Source organism: Malus sylvestris, chromosome 15 (assembly GCF_916048215.2).
Source record: "Malus sylvestris chromosome 15, drMalSylv7.2, whole genome shotgun sequence".
Lineage (NCBI taxonomy): Eukaryota > Viridiplantae > Streptophyta > Magnoliopsida > Rosales > Rosaceae > Malus > Malus sylvestris.
This window is the reverse complement of record NC_062274.1, coordinates 3,407,963-3,424,407: the sequence shown is the minus strand read 5'-3', so window position 1 is coordinate 3,424,407 and position 16,445 is coordinate 3,407,963. Positions and strand designations below refer to the sequence as shown.

General features: G+C 35.3%; 1 protein-coding gene across 1 annotated transcript; it reads left to right on the top strand.

Moving 5' to 3' along the window:
• The first annotated feature begins 7,265 nt into the window (after positions 1 to 7,265).
• Positions 7,266 to 11,640, top strand: LOC126601093 (cytokinin dehydrogenase 7-like). Its single transcript, XM_050267762.1, has 4 exons — positions 7,266 to 8,147; positions 8,262 to 8,543; positions 9,501 to 9,763; positions 11,137 to 11,640. The coding sequence occupies exons 1-4, from the start codon at positions 7,458 to 7,460 to the stop codon at positions 11,453 to 11,455; spliced, it is 1,554 nt and encodes a 517-aa protein (XP_050123719.1). The 5' UTR covers positions 7,266 to 7,457; the 3' UTR covers positions 11,456 to 11,640.
• The last annotated feature ends 4,805 nt before the right edge of the window (positions 11,641 to 16,445 follow it).

Sequence of the window (16,445 nt, the reverse complement as noted above, 5' to 3'; positions counted from 1 at the left end):
TATATTTGGATTATTTTACAGAGATTGAGAATTTGTCACAACTAAATATCGAGTTCACAGAAATAAATATACTTTAAATATCCACTGACAAAAGTATAATATAAATATTATTGTTGGTTGGGATGTTTGTTAATCACCATATTAAATTTAAACTTTGTAAGCTAATTACATGAAGCCACGTGAAAGTTAGACCCTGGCAATGTTGAAGATAAATCCTACATGGGGGAATTGAGAAAATAAAATAAGATATATAAGTGTATGGTTCCATTCTAATCATTCCAAGCTTTTTCGTGGGGGAATTGAGAAAATAAAATACAATATATAAGTGTATAGTTTCATTCTAATAATTCCAAGGCTTTTTGTGATAAAACCCAACTCCTATAAGTGGTTAAGTTGAGACAATATCAGTGTGTTAGAAGTGGGTCAATGACCTGTCTCTTTGAAATCTAGCTAACATATATAGTATTAGGGTGGGTTTGACTCTGGGTCAGGATTTGTGTCGTGCCCAAGTTGTCGAGATAAGGCACACCATGCTTTCGCGCTTAATGTCCGATGTGAGATTGGTTGCACATGTGGCCTACTATGCAGTGTTTCCCTGTGAGGGGGCGTGTTGAATATAAGTCCCACATCGGAGAATTAAGCAAATAAAATACAATATGTAAGTGTATGGTTTCACTCATAATAACATCGAAGTTTTTTATGATAAAACTCAACTACTATTAATAAGTGATTAAATTGAGACAATATCGGTATGGTTAGGGGTGAGCCAATTACTTGTCTCTCTGAATATCTGACAGACAAGTTTACATGTAGCTCAACTTCTGAAAACCTAAATTTTTCTTCTATTATTCCAATAAAACAAAACAACATATTTCTTCTATTACAATTACTTAGTCATCGAAATACCATTTCAACTCCACTTATTTGTTTAGGTCGATGTCTTACTTTTGTTTATATTATTATTAAACCAACAAATGAAACTCACCTAATAAAATCTTTCGTCATATAATAGTTAGTTAGTTTATAGCGAAAGCCGTGGTAGTGTACAAGCATTAAGGAAGGCGTGCTACTTTTGTTGACTATGGGAATATACATGTGTGTATATAAATATATCAATGTCAACAATTGAATGAAAATAAAATATTTAAGCGATTAAATATAAAATATGAAAACGCAAATGCTTAAGCAGGTTAATATAATATTGGCTCATGAACTTGAACTCATCAAACGTCCCTTATACTATCTGCCTAGTGTCCCCCAAATACAGCACCAAGTCCATCTGCTAATCCTTTCGCATAGTAATAGAGTCTTAAGTTGTGAATTAATTTATATAAATAAGAGAAAGTTGGCATTATTTTGACTGAAAATATGACTTTAGCCCCTGAAATTCAAGTTTCTTTACATAAAACCCGACATAGTCTTTTTACCTGAATAAAACCCAATGACTAAGCTCCACATAAGCAAATTCATTAATTCTATTTGCCTTTACACATTTTGCATTTTTTAGATGCCTTAAACACCCTTAATTACAGTTTTAATGTATACATTAAATTCTATGCAGATTTGAAGGGAGGGATTAGTTAAAAAAAATGCATTAAAGTTTAAAATCATTGCATATTGATATATCATAACAAATTGTATGTTAATGCTTCTTGGAACAAAAAAAAGCACTAATGTTATACTTTCCTTAAGATTTTGTACTTGTTTTTCAAATTTGCATAACATTTTACAATTTTAATTTAATCTTGTCATTTTCTTACCCAAATGAAAATCTGAAAGGGCACTATAAAATTTGTCCAGTAATAATACATGCAAAATAATTTACTTATAAAATTAAAGAAATGTTATTTGATTCAAAAGAAATTTATAATATATATAATGCATGCAAATAATTCACCTACAAATAAAGGAAATTTGGTTAAAAATAATATATCTACTACTTTCAATTTTCCTTTTTTTTTTTTACAAACATAATGTACCTACAATATAATTTGTTGGAAAATTAGTTATTATTTTATTATTGTTTATGGTTTTCTTGTGGGCCAAGGATATTACAGTTTCTTGCCCATTAGAATTAGGTTTTCGTTTCTTTGCTTATTAGGGACTAGGGTTAGTTTATTATAAATAGAGAGCTTTGTTATTCATAGAGAATAAGTTAGTCACAATGTAGTCTTTTAAGGTTTTGTAGCAATTTCGGCATTCTCGTTTGTTTAATAATATTCTTATTTTGTTAGTCTCTTTCATTGCGCACTCTAATATTCAACTTGGTATCAGAGCGGGTTCGATTCTTAGGGTTCAATCTGTTCTCGTTGGTATCAATTTGTTTGCCTTTGTCGTCGTTCGTTCTTGTTCTGTACTCCTGCTTATGAACCTGCACCTGACTCGCATCCCACAACGTTTCTGCATATGGACCGTTGAACCACCATCTGCATCTGCACGCACCTGTTGCTGAAATTTATTTGTCCACTCCACCACCTGTTGAATCCGCTGCTTCCCTGCATATTCGAATCCATCCAGCCCCACCGCTGCATCACCGCCCAGACCCGAGGACCACTTGGATCGAGTTCGCCCCCGCCTTGCAGAACCACCACTTGAATCCCAGCACAAATCCGACTGTTTGCACTTGCACTGTATCAGACCCGTTTGAATTTGACCAGCATATGTAGTTTGCCCTGTTGAAGGCCGTCATACAAAGCTGCAGCTGCAAAACCCATTTTGCAATATTGCTACTATTTGAAACTTTGAAGAAGATCCAGAAAAAGAAAAAAATAGAAAAAAAAAAGGAAAAACGAAACGAAACAGAAAAAGGAGGAGGAAAAGACAAAAGGGAAATATAAGAAAATGCTTTGTTTTTGAGGTTTTGACTTTGTGCCCACACGGGTAAGAAAAAAGTTTGGTTGTTTTTTTTTTTAAATGTTTCGAGCTCACATGTTGCTGCTATTGGGACTTGTTAATTGGAGCTACTGTTGAGTTTTTTGTTTGGCTGGTATGTTGTTCCTACCGCGACGATCGCTCGAGTACTTGGATTGGAGACCACTCAAGTGACGTTGTGAACGTGGTGAATTGAATTTTTGTTTGTTTGTACGGAAGTTGGAATTGGCATTAGCATTGGTATTTGTATTGACATCGGCATCGGTACCAGCATTGGCATTGGCATTGGCATCGGCATCGACACTAGCACTGAAATTTGGAGTCTTGCATCTGCATCTACTTGTTGGCAAACTCATGACGTGTACCGCCATGAATATGACGGGGGTGTTGGAAAATTAGTTATTATTTTATTATTGTTTATGGTTTTCTTGTGGGCCAATGATATAAGAGTTTCTTGCCTATTAGAATTAGGTTTTCATTTCCTTGCTTATTAGGGACTAGGGTTAGTTTATTATAAATAGAGAGCTTTGTTATACATAGAGAATAAGTTAGTCACAATGTAGTCTCTTAGAGTTTTGTAGCCGTTTCGGCATTCTCGTTTGTTTAATAATATTCTTATTTTGTTAGTCTCGTTCGTTGTGCACTATGATATTCAACTTAATTTACCTATTGTTTAATCAAATAAAAAAATAACGATCTATTGTTTCATTTTAATGGTGATAATTTGTCTTGGTTTAGTTTTTACGAAATAATTTAGGCACTGTTTAACTTGACCAAAATAATGTAACTACTATTTTAATTTACCTACAAAATAAATGCTATTTGATTCAAAATTAATTTACTTATATTTAACATATAAATATAGATTAATTATTTTTAACATGCATATATAATAACAAATAAAAAATGTCTAATCTATGTAAAATAATTTACCTACAACATAAAGAACATTAATTGGTTTTTTTTTTTTATCAAACCATATTATTTGATGCAAAATAACTGATTATACAAAACAATTTTCTTTTTTCATACGAAAAATGTGCCCATAATTGTTTATGAATATGGATAAATTAGTGTATATATATTCATGTTACTAATATTTATGATACAAGAAAGGTAAATTTCCATATGGGGTTAATTGCTAATCATAATTAGGGTGACTAATAATATTTATTGACATAATTAGGGTTTTGTGGCATAAGTTGTAAATATGTTGTAATAATTGGTTACATATTTGTCTACATGGTAGTCTATTTGAATTTTGGGTTTTATTTGAATATTTACTATTAGGTGGGTTTTTGTTTGGAAAATAGGAGTTTCAAGGGTCTTTCTCTAAAGAACCCTTATTTTAATGTGACCTTATATAGATAAACTGGAAAAACTAAGGAATAAAATCTCATACATAGAGCATCAATCGTGTTATTATAAAAAATCAATATATATTTATTTACAAAGAAAAAGAATTTGAACGATTAGAAGCATTCTGATTCTTGAGTTATGTGCTTCTATAGTCATTTCCTAAGTAACATTGTGCCTTCTAACGCATATAGAATTGAAACAATGTTGGTTCCCCCTCAAGAACTGTAATCTCTATTTAAAATGGGACCATCTGGTAGTTTTCTCACTGCAGTCCACTCTTTCGGGGGTCGAGAAGATTCACAGAAGCATTTCAATATCCTCTTAGCCACTATTGTATGATTCACTAGCGCTAGAAATCAAATACATAACGTGTTGTATGGAATACTGGTCTAAAATTCCTACACAATCATTGATCCACCATGTTGTGGTTACTCAAGATTTGTAAACATGAAATTAGAAATCAACTCGGTAGAACCAGTTAGTTTTGTTGAGAGTTGTCCCACATTGGTGAGGAACAAAGTTTGCTATAAGTTTATATGATCTTGGGCTACTCCCTATATTGCCAATTGATTTTATGGTGGAATCCCAATTTCATCATGGTATCAAAGCAAGGTTGTTCACGTGTGAAGCTTAATGGTCACACGCGCTCCATGTCACGCATTTGTTGTCCATGTGTAGGTTTGAAAATCTGTCACACTGGGCTTATTGAGGGTTGTCCCACATTAGTGAGGGACAATGTTTGCTATGTGTTTATATGATATTGGGCTACTCCCTATATTGCCAATTGATTTTATGGTGGAACCCCAATTTCATCAAGTTCGATTCCGTTTCCTTACTTCACATATTCCAAAGTTTCCTGATTCCTTAATTTTTTTTTTTTTTTTTTCATTTCCGTTAACTGGTAAAATTACAACTTTTACATATGCTTACGAAAAAAGAAAAGAGGAATAGAAAACCATATTTTGTTTTCATCATTGGATGTCAGATATGCGTATAGTTTATGAGACAAAGAAAATCGGAAGTTTGTACGTATTAAAGATCGTCGCTATGCTTGTTTTCTACGGCTAAAACCTAAAGTATTTTAAAACTCACGAGGCAAAAGGACCTGAGAATATTAAATTTAGGTTTAGGGTTTTACACATTTCAGTTAAATCGTGTAAAACTAAAGTTACAATGCTGGCCAAAATAGATGAATAATTATAACTTGCATGTGACATGCATGCATCATTAAAATAACAACAACCCTCTCATTAAATTTTACAACCCCATTTTTTTGTAGGTAGCGCAGAATTTCTCTTACCAAATTCCTATTTTGTTTTTCGTAAAGCAAATAGGAGGACGAAAATTTATTCAAAAAGAAAACCAACAACTTGTTGATAATTAGATTTTTTGTCTAATCCATTAAAAAAATAATCCAACCATTAACACCTACATTATATAATTTACAAAATATAATCTTCTTATCCATTTCCTAAAATCAAAGGTAAGTATGTACAGAAAATTACCAGGCCAAGCATACATTATAATCAAAGAGACGAGCAAAAGCAAACAATCCCCTCAACTTATACATCAAAATTCTAGTACGATGATGTGTCATCAAATGTCAATCTAATCAACAATTAATTGGATAGATAACAACTCAGTGGTCATGGATGAATATCAATCATGTATTTCACCCAGCACATTATAGTTCAATTTCTGACGCTGGTGAATCACACAATAATTATCAGAGAGACTGAAATGTATTTGTGAGTCTTATTAGTCTCCTAAAAAAATAAACTGGTATAACAAAACTACCAGCTGATTTCCTTTTAAAAGGAAAAAAAAATTTAGATAAAACTTACATCCTCCAGTTGTACTACAAAACAAAACATGACAATAATAATAGAGAATGAAACAAGGCATACGAAAGAGGATTTCCACTAATGATCACTTAACCAAGTAATCATGCGCTACCAGCTCGGAAGAAAACAAAAATTCGAAATCGATAAAATTACAATAACTAAATTCTTTTATATATTATGTGGAAAGTGGCAGACAGAGGATGTCGATAGGATCACAAATTAAACAGAACACTGGACCTATACCTCCTGATTTCAATAATTTTTCAATTAATTAATTAAAAAAAATTTATTTGGACCAAATTATTTTATTTTTACACCTAACTAAACAATTTTCTCCATTAAACTCTTAGATTTGTCTTTAAATAAATAAATAAAATAGGTATTGGTGTTTTTATCCCTACCCAATAACCCTAATCCCATCTCTCATTATTTCCTGCAAACCAAATACAACCAGATGTTGGCAAAATTTTCCAATGAGTTTGTTCGTCAATTCTTTTCCTTATCTTTCTCTCCTTCCCCTTTTCATTACCCTCGAGATATATATGAATTATCATACTCTATTAGCCCTAGTGTCAGCGTCGACGCCGAATATGGCTCCCCCAATATGTTATCATCAAACCCACTTCAAATTAGCCTCTCTCATTTTCGATTGATTGGATCCAAGTTCATATGGGGAAACAAGAAAGAGATAAAGGAGATCATCAATTTTCACGGGAGCTTCAATTGCATTTGCCTTAAAAAATGGAAAGGTGCACTGGTGAAAATCTCGTTCCTCCTGTTTTCCCGATGGTAGCTAAGGCCATCCTACAAATTTTAATTTTTTTAAGAGAATTGTTATTGGCGTTCCAAAAATCTCATTTTGCACTCCAAACTTTCTATAATTAGAAAGAAAATAGGAATGTAGAATGAAAATTTTAAAGTGCTAATAACAGTTTTATTTTTTAAATTCTTTTTATTTATTTAATGGCAAAGTTGAAATTCCACTAAAGATATTTTTAAGTTGAGTGCAAAAATAAAAAATAGGTTCCATTGAATTCTCAAACACTGAAACGCCTCAAAAAATCAAATATTTAAATAATTAAATTAAAAAAAAGAATAATTAAGTTAAAAAATGAAATTTTAATTTCTCAGGGGGAGTGACACGCGAATCAGCCGCTATTTAAGCGTAAACTCCAAACCGTAACCACCACAGAGAGCAAAGCAAGCAAAAGAGTACTACTACTCTACTACTCTCTCTCTCTCTCTCTCTCTCTCTCTCTCTCTACTGTCTGACACAGGACAAACTAAGCTTTCTAGAAAGAGAAAGTTCGAATTCTAGAGAGAGAGCGGAATCGAAGCTTAAAGCGCCTCAGAAATTCTGTTTCTGTTATTTTTCCGGCGAAGATGATAGCTTACGTGGAGTGCTTCGTCCACGAAAACGACTCCGAATCCAGGCCCGATGGCGGCGTCTCAAGCCTCTCCAAGGCACTGGACCTCCAGGGCAGCGTCGCCGACTGCGGCGCGGATGCAGCCAGAGACTTTGGCGGAATGAATTCCATCTCGCCGCTAGCCTTTCTTCGGCCGGCGGGTGTAGAAGATGTGGCAAGGGTGGTGAAGGCGGCTACGAGGTCGTCGAATCTAACGGTCGCGGCGCGCGGCAACGGCCACTCGATCAACGGCCAGGCTATGGCGAATCGAGGCCTCGTCTTGGACATGCGGTCGTTGGGGGAGCATTTCCGGGTTGTGAGGGCCAGGGATGGCTCCTTCTACGCTGACGTGTCGGGAGGGGCATTATGGGAAGACGTGCTGAAGCGGTGCGTTTTCGAGTACGGGATGGCGCCGCGGTCGTGGACGGATTACTTGAGCTTGACGGTGGGCGGGACGTTATCCAACGCGGGCGTCAGCGGTCAGGCTTTCCGTTATGGTCCGCAAACGTCGAACGTAACGGAGTTAGAAGTCGTTACAGGGAAAGGCGAGATTTTTAACTGCTCCGAAACGGAAAACTCGGAGCTGTTTTTTGGCGCGCTCGGCGGACTTGGTCAATTCGGTATCATCACCAAAGCTAGGGTTCTTCTCCAACCAGCCCCGGACATGGTAAGTAATTTCAGATTTCAAATTTTTTATTTTTTATTTTTCCCAAATTAGTTTTAAAAATGGCTGCATTAACATTTACGTAAAGTAATTAAGGTTAATTAATTATGTGATTAGGTGAGATGGATAAGGCTGGTGTACACCGAGTTTGACGACTTCACTCGGGACGCCGAGTTGCTGGTAACTCGGCAGGACCACGGCGGCGACTCGTTTGACTACGTAGAAGGCTTCGCATTCGTCAACAGCGATAACCCGGCGGACGGGCGTCCTTCGGTGCCGCTGGATCCTCTGGAGACATTCGACGCGGCCCATCTCCCTCGAACCGCCGGGCGAATCCTCTACTGTCTCGAACTCGCTCGTCACTACCGCAAAACTGACCACTCCTCAACTGTCGATACGGTAACTACAAACAACAATTATCTCATGCTTCTTGCTGTAGGATAATAACTTTGCACCCGCAATTTCTGGCCGTACGATTTCATCAGATAGGTGTATAATTACTTTAATTATAGTTTGCGTCATGGGGCTGGTTCTGGGGTCCCACGAAAGTACAGTTTATCCATGGGGCCCATGCGGTGGTGACTGAGTTTTGACCTAAGAAGTTGCTAAGTGGGCCCCGCAGCCGCGAAGATTTTGACCTAGAGCTGGTTAAGTGGGATGTCCCGCGCAAAACCGTCCCACCGGGACAGTGAAAAAGTCATAACAGCCCCGCCCCCTCTGTGTACTCCAGTCTCACACGTGCACAAAGCTTTTTTTTTTTTTGGTAAAACACGTGTACGAAGCTTGTGGATGCAAGGACGGCTTATTCCCCTTCGCCATCATCACCTTATTTTTATTTTATTTATCAAAAACCATATTCTTACTATATTTAGAAAGAAACGATTTGAATTAGAAACGTAATAAGTTGAAACTGAACTCGATATCTGGTTCAGAGGGTCATTTACAAAATCATGGTTTTTTTAATTTCTAAATTTGAGAAAATAAAATTATTATTCATTTTTTCTAGAATGTTTTAATTCGTTCGTGGTGTGGTTCGACGTGAGAGTGACAATACGACAGTAGTGTATCTTACTATCTTCCATTGGATTGTATGACATGGTGCTCATGAAAAACGCCCCTTAACGTTGCGTCTTAATTACTTAAGTGACACTCTCTGGGGGGTAAAATGGTAAATACATGCGCCAGTAGGCGTCCATGATTGAGATTTGGCTGACGGCATGGTCCCCGCAGTTCCGCAAATGGCCAAAAAGCCATCATTTTCTGGAATATGTAAATCAAGCATTTGTGTCCCTCGTGTGGTGCGGAATGACGCAATTACCCTCGTTGTTTGAAGTTGTTTGCTGAATTATTTTGCAGGGCGTGAACAGATTGCTTGGAGGCCTCGGATTCGTTGAGCAGTTGAAGTTCCAGGTGGACATCAGCTACGTCGAGTTTCTATTGCGTGTGAAGCGCGCAGAGGAACACGCCAAGGCCAATGGAATCTGGGACGCTCCTCATCCTTGGTTGAACATGTTCGTGTCGAAATCAGATATTGCTGATTTCGATCGAACAGTGTTCAAGAAGATCCTCAAGGATGGGATCGGCGGGCCCATGCTTGTCTACCCTCTCCGGCGAAGCAAGTATGTTTTTCCCTTCCTCAACGTCCCCACTCCTACTAAATTGAGATCGTTGCTTTTTTGGTAGAGAAAATATCCAATACAGCAGCCTAATCGCACTAATTAGGTCTATTTCATAATCGGTTATGTCGTATGCATGTTGAGTTACATTGTTAGTATTTGAACGTCCAATCAATGAGATTATCCCCTAAAAAAATTTCTTCATTATTTTGATATGACGGAGTTATTTTTGTTGACTTTTAACCTCTCTGATACCATCTTTCTTTGTTATGGAAATTCAAGCCCACATAGTTTTTTAAGTTGTGTTAACATCAACTGGTCATACATACTTCTTTTTCCACGTTGATAATCGCATTGATTTTGGTATACGTTAATCAAAATTATGTGACATCCGCGCCGCCGTAGCATCATACTTTTTTCCTCTTTTTTTGGCAAGATTCATACTTTATTTGGGTGCACTAGACAAGCTGACATTTTATGCCTAATTTTGACATCACGAACATAGTTTTCCGAATCAGATACGCTGACTAACTCGGTGAAACATTTTAAATCGGAAGGTTAAGATTCCGATAGTAGGTCAAATATTTTCTGCTTGTAAGGTCATCAAGTGGGACCCCAATCAGAAGGATTGATGATGGTTGTACTATTCCACCTCTGCACCCGACCGTACACAAGCCAAACTGTCTTGTGTTCGAGGTTACCACATACGTCAGGGTTAGGTGGTTTGGTTGAGCTGTTTGGGTTGGGTTAGCGTATAAGCAAACGTAGAAGAGTACTTGCAGGACAAAGATATAGTGGGCCCCAGCCAAAGTAAAAATGAAAAATACTAATTTAATTTTCTATTGTTTAAAATTAAGTCATAGGTTGGATTTAAAGGGTAGTGCCGTAAATTTAGGTTCTTTTAAATAAGTTTTAACGAAACATTTTTGGTACTGTTCACTTTTAACGAAAATGACATTTTTACTTTAAAAGTAATTTCTGGTACTATTCACTTACAACACATTTTTGTTCTTTTGATTAAAACTCAAAGTTTTCAAATCATTTTCATTAGTTTTCCTTTCTTTTAACCTGACAGGAAGTGCTGCTGGATGGCCCTTAAAGGGGCAAGTTGGTCATATGCTTTTTTTTTATTTTTTCTTTTTATGTAAAATGAGGATTTTATATTCCAGAAATTCTTTGCCATTTCAGAAACGACAAGGAAATTTGATCTCTCTCAAATGAGAATATATATCGATCAACACCATAATTTTGTCTGGCTCCAGCTCCAATTTTTAAATTAAGAAAAAACCCTGTGGTTTGGTAGATGTCATAAACTAATTATGCAACTAGATTAGATTTGATTAATTATTAATTAACATTTAATTATGTGTGATCAGGTGGGATACTCGTACGTCCGTGGTGCTACCAGAAAGCGAAATCTTCTACATAGTGGCATTGCTACGTTTCACTCCACCATACCCAAAAGGCCCCTCCTCTGAGAATCTGGTGGCTCAGAACCAAGAAATTACACAGTACTGCACCAAGAAAGGGTTCGATTTCAAGTTGTATTTGCCTCACTACAGATCCTCGGAGGATTGGAAGCGACATTTCGGAAATGATCGATGGTCGAGATTTGTAGAGCGGAAGATGTGCTTCGATCCGATGGCCATCCTTGCTCCTGGACAGAAAATTTTCTCGAGGGTTCCTCAACCCTAGCATTAGTTGAATAAATAGTCTCTGTTGATGGTTCGGTCCAATGTAATTTTGTTGTCATCTATTTTTCATTTTTCGTTAAATTTTTTGCTTCATTGCTTCTGGTGGGTCAGTACCGTTGTTATCAATCGACATTCGACAAAGAAGTTGTTGGAGCAAATTAATGTAAAGGTTTAGTTTTGAGCAAAGTTTTTTTATCATCTTTCTATTTGTTTCTTAGTTGATGATGAAAATGTGGAAGTATATATGACCATCATGCTCATTTATTGAAATGTGGCCATGATCATCACTTTGGTTTACTCAATTATCCATGACGCTGACGTTACATGCCACGTTAAGCAGACAATCTGTCTAATAGTCAGATATACACATCTTCTTTGTAAGCATTTGTATATCACACAATCATTAGTGTGGTTAAATCAATTATTCATGACATTAACGTATGTATGTTATCACGAATGCCGTGATAATCTGAGATTCTATTTTAGAACCAGTAATATATTGAAATGTGGCCATGATCATCACTTTGGTTAACTCAACTATCCATGACATTGAAGTCATGCGTGTGATTATCATGCTTGAAGTTTTATGATGTTTCTCACGAATGTCATGATAATGTGAGATTATAACTTATAATCATTTATTGTATTTATCTCTCTCATTACATAAGCAAAATAAAAAATAACTAAGAATCTCTAAATGATATGTCTGTTTTTCTTCTTCTTTTGCTATAAATTTGCCTTTGCTCCTTTTTGAAGTTTAAAACCTTAAGCCCTGATGTACAAGCTGAACTTGTTTAATTATTTTAAACCACTCGATTTAATTCAAAAGTAATTATGTCTTATCTAGGATAACCTTAACTGGCTTTGATGTTCAGTTCGAGATGATTTGACTTCAACTTGTCCAAAGTGCCACTAGTCTTCGTTTCAACAAAAAAGAGATGGAAAAAAAAGTGTTGCTAATTAGGCGTGTAGTTAGGGCATCAGATTCTCTTTTCATGCAAAAAAGATCAAAACACACCATGCAAAAAAATAAAAAAGCTTCCACTTTTTCTCCCAATCGATTTGGTTCTTATTTACCAAACCTCGAGCTTCTCCTTGGTTTGTTTGGTTTCAATGAAAATCAAATCTTACTTGGTTTCTCTTTATCTTCTACTTTTCCTTCTTCTCCCTTTAATTTTCTTTTTTTTTTTCCTTTTTTTTTTCTTTTTCTCATGAAAAGTAGAGAAAAGTTGTGGTACTGTGCGCCCCGTATCAGGCTTTAGAAGGCAATTATAAGATCATGATTTCTTGTAATCTACAATCGAATATGTGCTTAGAGAATTCAAATCTTCCGAATTCATTTTATCTGTAGCCTTTTTGTGATCCATTTTATCTGAGTTTCTCTGTAATCTCTATTATTAATTAATATGTATTCATAAATTTAATTCTTCTTAACTCAATTTTCATAAATTTAACACGAGTCAATCAATAATAAATGCTACATAAAAACCACGCACAAAATAAGTGCAAAAAATTTAAACTCATCATGATTAGAAAATGAACCGCCTAGGTTAATTAAATTCCCATGCAAAAAACATCGTATACGTTCTTTGTAAACGTGCCATGCAAATGCAATCACGTGTTTTACTTTTAGTATTTACCGCCGGTGAAAGTAGTATGCGTTTTGTATCAAAACTCAGACCATGCATTAAAATCAGTAATATATAATATACAACATGTTACGTTGGAAGGTTTGAACCATGCAAAAGGCTGCAAATATTTGAAAATTAAAGCATGCAAATATTTGGAATGCTGTGGAAACTAAACCACGGATCGATGAGAATATTCGGCTGTTTACTTTTATTTTGTTACGATGGAAGGGAATCTAACCATTCCTATGCTAATCTTTGCTCTAGCATGTTAGAATATTGCGAGTATTGTTAAAGCATATATGTCTCACCCGAATCGGGATTAAAAAAACAAAAAAAAAAATCATATCTGGAGTCCGTGGGCATGCACGTCAAGATCCGATCCAATGACCTCTCCACCCCTGCCGTCTCCGGCATCAACGAGTGCAGCGGCCACTGACTGTTCATCACGCACCACCACCACTGTTGTAGATCTAATGTAATTGAGAAAATATGAAGGAGCAGCACTGTGCATTTATTCGCTACTTTATCTCTCTTCCTCGCTACATGTAGCAAGTGTCAAGGACAAATCCTTGACGCTTGAACCTAGATTACCTTTAAGCACGCGACACTATCTCATGTATTTAACATCCTAATTTCAATTAGCCACAACTAATTCTTCAATTTTGAAGCTAATTAAAGAAATGGATCAAGCCCATCATCAAATACTTGGGCTTTTTGTGTGAGGCCTGTTTTGTAGTTTTAAGCTAGGGAAGGCATGGGGCTTTAGAAGATTCAAGTGAATTTTGATATTTTAAAATGTGAACCATTTGTGGGCAAGTCCAATGTTGTCTACCATTTTGATGGGCAGGACAAGCTTTAGGTTATGTTTAAGATTTAGGGTTAAATACTTGGGGGATTTCTTAACATCTTTTTGCCACAATTTATTATGTCCATTGGGCCCACATGTTCCCCTCTTTGCAAGTTTATCACTGTCTAATGTCCAAGGTTTCACATATGGGTAATGCTTAATCATTCTTAATTATCAAAGTTGAAATTAGTCTAGGTTTGAAGAACAGTCGTGCCACGTGTTGTCCAATTACTCTCACAAAACAATTTTGATGGTTGCTTCTGACTCCACCCATTTTTATTAAATCTGTGTGAGTAATTGTATACGGTTATAATAAATATCTGTTGCAAAATTGTTTGAGATTATTATTTTTCAAATAAATAAAGAGCGTGAATTGAACTTAAGATACCAGAAATTAAGAATCACTAAACTAAAATTAGTTGATATAATCAATTAAGTTTGAGATGAGAATTTACTTGGAATAATAATGTAAAATTTAGCATATATGGTATTTATTTTTCTCATTTTTCATTGTACGAAATAAGACAAATTCAAGGCATTGTGCTGACATATTCTTCTTTTTAATTAGATATTCTTACTCATTAAATGCTACCAGAATTATTTTGACCAAACAAATATCCTTTGTATGATTTTTCTTTTAGGTGGGGAAATCAGGACACAATATTGGATTTCCAAATATTATCCTTTTTTCTTAAAGAACAATGATTTAAATAGAGCATAAACCCCACCTTACCACATAAACATTAACTATTGGGAATTTTTATTTGCACTTAGTTTATGGAGCTTTAATGAAAAGGGCTTGGACCAATAAATATTTAAGCAAAAACCATCCTAAAATGTTATTTAACCAAAATAGCTCAAAATTTAATAAAAAAATCATCCAAAACTATTGTCTACCTTTTTCGTGTCCTTATCCTCCTCTTCCTCGTCATCGTCCTCATCCTCTTATTTGCACCACGAATAATTTATAGTGTTAGTATTTTATTCCAATAAGATCCAATAAGGACCTACGGTTCCGGTGATGTACGTACATGTTAGGCGTTTGTAAATAGGAAAAAAAAACCAAAACATAAAACTCTTTATGGAGAACCCAACACTGTTTCTGGAAGAAAAAAAATCAAATACAGTGTTTTTTTTTTCTGTGCACAAACAAACACTGTATCTGAAAAGAAAATAACCAAAATCTAGAAACAGTGACTTAAATTCTAGAAAAAGTGACTTAGATTCCAAAAACAATCTATGTTTTAACATTTGATTGTTTATTTTCTTTCATGCATCAGTTGATTATATTTAATAAACAAGATGTTTATTTTGCTTTGAATCCAAATACAATGAATTTCACTATTTCTTTTATAGCTTACATTTAAGAAACAATGTGTCTATTTCATTTGGATCTAGAAACAGTAACTTAGATTCCATAAATAGTGACTTAGATTCCAGAAACAATGTTAGTTAAAATCCAAAAACAGTTTATTTTTATAGTCCAGAAACAGTGACCCGTCGTTATTATTGAATAACATGCATATCTCAAATTTATTTTATGAAGAAACAAACGATGAACTCCATTCACGAATAAAAATTGAAAAACAGTACCTCGAATACTTTATAAATAATAACGACGATCACGTTTCAACGAAATAATACAAAATATAAATTAAATAGCATGAGGATGTATATTTTTGTTTCAAAGAAAAAGAAGAAGGTCTGCAAAACAACGATGAACTCCATTAACGACGAAAATCTAGAACTCAATCTAAAAAAGTTAGGGGTAAAATCGACAAACCATAATTTATTATAGTTAGGCCATTTTTAGTTGGACTACTTTAATATGGGTCTTGTACTAATCATTAAACAAAACTTATAACATGGTTTTTGATTAAAACTAAAACTTTTAAAGCTTTTTTTTATTAGTTTTCCTTTTATTTTATTTCTACACCTAATTAAATAATGTTATCCTTCAAACTGTCAAACCTAGCCTTAAAATAAATAAATATAATAAAATAAAAATTTGTGTTTTTATCTCTACACCCAATCTCTAATCCAAACCCTGCCACACATTTGCATTCCTCTATTCTTTTCAACGAACCCAATCCAAACGTTGTCAAAAAATTTCCTTAAGGTTGTTGACAACTGTTATAGCTTAAAAGAATAGGAATCACCATACGCTTCATGTAAGATCCAACATTGTCTAGGAAAGTAGATCATGTAAGACTTATATGTATATTTCGTAGCATGAGGCATTTTGGGAGTTCACTGGCTTCTGGTTCCATCAGAATTCCGAAGTTAAGCGAGTTCGTGTGAGAGCAATCCCAGGATGAGTGATCCACTAGAAAGTTCTCGTGTGAGTTCCCATAAACAAAATTATGAGGGCGTGGTCGGGGCCACAACAGATAAAATTGTGCTATGGTGGAGTTGAGCCCGGATGTGGTGGGGGCCCAAGCCGGGATGTGACAATTTGGTATCAAAGCTAATCCTTGGCCGAAAGTGTGCAAACGAGGATGTCGGGCCCCTAA

Excerpts from the sequence above, each read along its gene's own strand:
- LOC126601093 (XM_050267762.1), top strand. The coding sequence starts at position 7,458 with ATGATAGCTTACGTGGAGTGCTTCGTCCACGAAAACGACTCCGAATCC. Across the intron at positions 8,544-9,500 it reads ACTCCTCAACTGTCGATACG|GGCGTGAACAGATTGCTTGG; the intron begins GTAACTACAAAC and ends ATTATTTTGCAG. Across the intron at positions 9,764-11,136 it reads TACCCTCTCCGGCGAAGCAA|GTGGGATACTCGTACGTCCG; the intron begins GTATGTTTTTCC and ends ATGTGTGATCAG.